Source organism: Onychomys torridus, chromosome 11 (assembly GCF_903995425.1).
Source record: "Onychomys torridus chromosome 11, mOncTor1.1, whole genome shotgun sequence".
NCBI lineage: Eukaryota > Metazoa > Chordata > Mammalia > Rodentia > Cricetidae > Onychomys > Onychomys torridus.
This window is the reverse complement of record NC_050453.1, coordinates 28,368,634-28,374,866: the sequence shown is the minus strand read 5'-3', so window position 1 is coordinate 28,374,866 and position 6,233 is coordinate 28,368,634. Positions and strand designations below refer to the sequence as shown.

General features: G+C 39.0%; 1 protein-coding gene across 2 annotated transcripts in view; it reads right to left on the bottom strand.

Moving 5' to 3' along the window:
- Positions 1-1,043: 1,043 nt before the first annotated feature.
- Positions 1,044-6,233, bottom strand: part of Mael (maelstrom spermatogenic transposon silencer) — a 50,601-nt gene continuing 45,411 nt past the window's right edge. For both annotated transcript variants that reach the window (XM_036202819.1, XM_036202818.1), the window contains 4 exons: positions 5,049-5,111; positions 3,914-4,046; positions 1,921-1,996; positions 1,044-1,401 (listed from right to left, as the gene is read on the bottom strand). In XM_036202819.1, the coding sequence (XP_036058712.1) occupies positions 1,214-1,401; positions 1,921-1,996; positions 3,914-4,046; positions 5,049-5,111 (460 nt within the window). In that variant the 3' untranslated portion in view covers positions 1,044-1,213. The remainder of the gene's footprint in view (positions 1,402-1,920; positions 1,997-3,913; positions 4,047-5,048; positions 5,112-6,233) is intronic.

The window sequence follows — 6,233 nt, the reverse complement described above, 5'->3', positions numbered from 1 at the left end:
TTCAACATCAGGAGCTGTCTTTCTTCATTTTAGTATTCTAAATCCAACATTAGGCAGACTCTTAAGACCATGTTCACCACACAAATGAAATTACCCAGGATAAGAATGGAATCCCTAAGAATGGTGGTTGGTCCTTTTATTTACAGAGTACTTTACATTCTTAGGTGACTCTGAAATTCTGCCTACCTTCTCTACTGGCAATAGTAGCGATTGATTTTGACACATACTGAGCATAGGAAGTGGAACCTTAAAGTAGAATGGGTAAGTCATGAACCCAAATAGTCACAACCAAAAACCTATATGTACCTTTATGGGTACATGCTTCAAAGTCCAGTGCTCAGGAGGCAAAGCAGGGATGTTTGAGGCTGCCATGGGTCATTAAGTCTCACAACAACAACAACAGTAACTGTTGTGTGACCTTACAACAGTCACTGTCCTTGTCATGGCCATTATAAGAGTCAGAGGAGATCCCTGGCAACCAGATACCCAATGAAACTATCAGCTGATACTTAGTTTTCCAAAATGATATTAATATTTTTTAGTTCAGTGCCCAAAGATACTTTTTGAAGGGAAAAAAGGGATTGAATTATATTAATAATATAGTTTGTTTTTTTTTTTAATTATTTGCTCTGAAAGTAAAATCTATAGGACCTAAGATTATTTATATGTGTACATGTGACTGGGAGTAAATGATAGCTCTCTCATCTTTCATTTTGTCTTTTCATTCTGTAACTTTTTTTTTTTTTTTTTTTTGGTCAGAGACAAATTACTTCTAAGACTATTTAAAATAACAAATCATTATTTTTGTTAGTTATGTTTAATGCAAATAGCTTTTGATCACTAAGGTTTACATTTCATAAGATACTTAATACCTTTATTTCAGGGGAAAGAATTGTATAACATTTTCAAATGCTCTGAAACTGCCAGTTTTGTTTTAGAACTCAAAACCTTAAGGACATACTCATCATACCCCCAGAAGTATAAGTCTTAGGAGAAAATAAAGAAAACACACACACACAAACAAACAAACAAGAATGCCAAAATCTTTTCCAACCACAATTACTTTTAATCTATGAAATAGTTTCCTTACAAATTACATAGTTTTTAGAGGAATGACATTTACTGTTGATGTGATCTGTTTGTTTAATATTGACTGTAGTCAGAAAGGAAGTTGGGCTTGTTATTTTTCCAGAAATTGCAAAAAGTACCATCATTAAGAAAAGGAAGAGAAAGATTTGTACCCATCTTTTGGGGGCATGTAAGGTGAGAGTGAGGTCTCACAGTTGGAAAATCTGTGGATGTTGTTGGACGAGCTGGAGATGCTCTCTAGTAAGCGGGTAATCCCTCTTCCTCGAACACTGCTGTTGGGGCCAGAAATTTTCACCCCAGATGGGTAATAACCTAGGGTGTTGAAAAGGTAATTAAACAGGCAGAAACTTTACATTTGATTTATAAAGAGGCATGTCAGTTAACTTCATCTCACTGTAGGACTCTCACTAAGTCATAATTAAAAAACCATGAGCAGAAGACAAGTGGGTGAAGCAAAATGTTTCCTTTTGCTTTTAGGGCAAGACACCCTGACTGAAGTTCTTTAGGTATCACTTGAAATTCCATCTAACTAGTTTTTGAAATTTCTCATCTCCCAAAAACACATCATGTATCTATCACATCAAAACTATGAAGCTATAGTTGCTATAAGAAAAAAAAGGTTCTTAGAAATGTCCTGGACAAAAGCTTGAGGCATGTTACATTCCACTAGTGACAAAAATCCATAAATTCAAATTGTTTTAACTGCTAATTCCAAACAAAATGCTCAATTAAATTACAAGCTCCTCATATCCTTATGGCTACCCAGAAACACCCTAGATCTTTCTAAGGTTTAAGGTGTAACTCCAATCTTATAAAACTGAAGGTGCTCACCAGTGGATGTGTTTGATCTTTGTTCCTGATTGGAAGAGTTGAAATGACAGAATCCTGGACTCTCAACTCTTAGCTTCTGTAAAGGAACAGGAAAATGCCAGGAAAAATGTTTACTCCTTATCAATTATTAAATGGCCTACTTTAATTCCAGATTGAAAATGCAAATGAATATGTATTTTCCCAATGTTTAGTCATGTTTTCTGTAAGGGACAGGATGGGCTGACTCTGGAGAGACTTTAGGGTCACAGGCTTAAGAGTTTGCTTGTTTGTTGTTTTTAAAAAGATTAGATTATGACATATTTATTTTGGTAAGAGTGATTACAGAACAGGGCTAGCAAAACGGGCAAAGGTACTTGTGCCAAGCTTGATGCCCGGAGTTCAATCCCTGGAACCCACATGGTAGGAGAACCAACTGCTCTAAGTTCTCGGACATCCAATGTACACTACAGCACATGTGGGCAGGAATGCCTACATACAGACTTACACACACAGAGAGACACAGAGACAAAGAGGGAGGAGGGGGGGGGACGACAAAAAAGAATGACCCAGAATAGAGGGAGCCTGAAGGATTCAAAAAAGTAAACTCACTGCAGCCATGTCTTTGGTTAGTGAAAGAACAAGATCTAATACATCAATTTTAGATAGGAACAGAGAATACTTATAGATACCCGAGTAAAAGCAGAGAATAAAGGAGAAGCTGATAGGTGAGGTGGTAGGAATATGTAGAGAACCTGTGACTACTTCTGCTTTCCTGGAGAAGCAGCAGCAGCATTAGTATTGGCTACAGCAAAGGTAGGGGAAAAGGTGATAGAAATTGAAAGATAATATACATGAGAAATTAATTAGACTAGAGAAATGATGACTGATCATAAAAGACATCTAGTTAAGATTAGTCATTATGGTGGGTGGTATGAAAGTTTCTTCTGTGATTGCGTGTGTGCGTGTATGTGCGTGTGTGTGCGCGTGTTGACTAAACTTAGAGACTTGTACATATTAGGCAACTCCACCCTCCATTATTTAAGTTTGAGAACAAATAGTCTCATTCAGCTGTCTAGGCTGCCCTCAAACTTGCTATGCAGCCCAGGCTGACCCTGAACTTGTGAACTTCTTTCCCTAACCTCTAGAGTGGCTGGGATTCTAGTTAGTTGCTGCCAGATAGTTTCATTCTAGATTCATTTCAATTTACAAATAGAAGAAGTGGAGGTGAAGAGTTAGATTTAATCAGGATTAGTCTGTCAACCAAGCATGATGAAGACAGGACCAATGGAGTTTAGATAAGGTAGTAGAAAAGACAGACTAACAGTTGGGATGGAAGGCAGTAAAGGGGAGGATGGAGGTGGTAAAAAGAAAATACGAACAAGAGGTCACAACTTTATACACACAAACAGTGTCCTGTGGTTGTTCAATGCAGTAGCTCTATAAAGGAGCATGAGAAAGTGGAGCTATAAGTGAACTACAGGTAGGTCACAGCAGAGGTCAAGGAATTGCTGGTATTGGCTTGCTAGGGAAGATGGTGGGAATCAGAGAAGAGGCTATTTGAAGTTGAGATCAGAAGCAACAGCACTGGGTGCAGGATATGAGCATAGGAGTGAGGACTTAGGCAGTATGGGAGAAGGAGGAGAGGAAGTGAAGAACAGAGAAGTGGGAACTGGAAGGATTACTTAGCAGAAAGCCGTTTGCTCCCTCGGGTCAGTGTCTCTAATGAGGAGTCCCAACTAAAGTGCCTATTGATGCCCAGTCAGGTTACAGGTTCTGTGGCACAAATAGTGTGAGTTTCAAAATTCAGGAATTGTAGGAAGAAGGTCTGAAGGAAGTCTAGAAGCTAAAAAAATCAAAGACACTACTTTCAAGTGAGAGAGGGAAATATATCCTCATTTGAACATGCCAACAGAGAAACTGCTTAGAATCAAACTAGAAACAAGAAAGGAAACAGATTTTCCCTCAAAGAGGTTGCATATGTCCAAGATTCTGCTGACAACAGAGGTTTCCTTACCTGGTAACGCCCTGCATCCAATACAACCATTTTGGGTGTCACACTATTGCTGGCCTCATAGTCTTGTAGTGGTACATGAGCTCCAGTGAGCTGGATTCCAAATAGAGTGGCTAGAGAATTACTGATGCAGTACCTTTAAAAAAGAAGACAGATCTCACTAGAGCAACTTCATCGAGTTCATTCTGAAAGTATCCAGGTTAAGTTTCCAACAAAGAAAGCATCTCAGAGGTAATATTCTAATTTGGGGGGGGGGGGAATCTAAAGATTCAGAGAGAAGAGAAGGGAACAGGCAGCATGCAAACCATGAACATTTATCACTGGTAAGCCATCTCATCATCAGTAGATAAAATTTCAGGTTTGCTACAGGGATGAGTGCAAGGATCAGTAGGATTCTCCAATGTTGAAGGAAAGGAGGCAGAAGCAGAAATAAAACTACAACCATGAACAGTAGATCCTCAGAGCTAAGAAGTATTTCCACGGAAAGGTACTACCAGAGCACCCACAGACTTGGGGCTTGTCTTAGTTAGTTTCAATTGTCAACTTGATATAGTCTGGAGTCACCTGAGAAGAAAGCCTAGGTTGAGAAACTGCCTGGTTCAGACAGGTCTGCGGGCATTGTCTTTGTTGTTAATCAACCAGAGGCAGCACCAACCCTAGGCTGCATAAGAAACCTAGTTAAACACGAGCCTAGGGTGAGCTAGCAAGTAACATTCCTCCACAGTTCCTGTTTCCTGCTTGAGTTCCTACCCTGACATCCCTCAATGATGGGCTTACTAGAAGTAAACACTTTCTTCCCTTAAGTTGCTTTTGGTCATGGTGCTTGTTGCACCATCAGAAAGCAAACTAGAACAGAACTGTATGTAAGTACCTCACTACAAAATGAGAGGAACTAGTTTACAATTTTAGGGCACCATTATAAGAAAGTGATGTCCTTAATGCTAGCAGGAAATGGTCTCTCCTAAGGGGCCCAGGAAGGAAAAACCGCAATAAATGCTTCTGAAGATTCACATAAATTCTTCAGTAAGAAAGTTGAGCAGACAGCCATCCCCTCAGCTGACCAACAAGAGCAAGCACAACAGGCACAAGGGACTCCCTGCAGAGCACAGCACCGAGGGGGGCTCCTCCCCACACTTACGCGATTTTCTTGCAAACAGCTAAAGCACAGAAGAGAATATCATTTTCTTCATGCCACTTGCACCTGTACAAGAACAAGGAGTTTAATGTACTAACAAGTGGTTGAGGATGGAGCTTATGATAAGTCTCTGGTACCATCCCCAGTATAAGGAGAAACACAGAACTAACTGAAGTAGCTGAACTAACTAAACCATTTAGGGATTTTTATATGCCAGATTTCCAATTCACCTAGCTGATACCATTATTCAAAATTTCTTACACTTTTTACACTGACTGCTTGTTTGTGTGTGTGCTTATGTGGCAGCCAGAGAGAAACTTGAAGAGTTGCTTCTTTCCCTCTGCTATGTGGGTTTCCAGGATCAAACGCTGATAGGCAAGCACCTATACTCACTCAGCTATCTCACTGGCCCTCAAAGAAGTATTTAATAATTTTTCTTTTATTATTTATTTATTTACTTATTTATTTATTTAGAATGCTGTTTATTGAAGGAGGGAGGAGGTCTTAAATACAGGCTTACAGCACAATGGGAAAACCCCAGAGGGCAGAAGTTCGATACCCATGTTTTACAATCTGGCATCTAAGCTGTTAATGCCCAATATGCAGGATACACAGACAAGGAACTTTCCGTAAACAAAATTTAATAATTTTAAAATAGAGTTGTATGTTAAATTCTTAATATGCAAACTACACATAACCATAAAATTAAATTTTACCTTAACATGAGGGTTCTAGAGGCAGTAACTAATGTTAACATATATTCAGCCACTAAACATGAATTGCATACACTCTGCCAGGCATTGATCTAGGCATGAAGGACACATTACTGAATGAAATCATCTTACAACACTTACTTTCTAGTGGGAAAGATCAAAAAGACAGACATGCACGCTTAATGAAAAATTCTAAAAAAACGATGACAACACTGTGAAGCAGAGGCCAAGAGTTTAGATGGAGTGACCAGCAAGGCACCACTGAGAAAGTGATGTTTGAACAGAGACAAGAGGAAAAGTTGGAAAGGAAATGACCAAAGTCAAATGATTCAACCCAGAGTTACAAACACAGAAACAACATACTTTCGTGAGAGCCTTTCCACTAAGTGCATCTACTAAGACTCAGAACAGTATTGTGAACAATAAAGCTTTGCTAAACTTAACAAGAATCATTTAATACTACAAAATTGCTGTA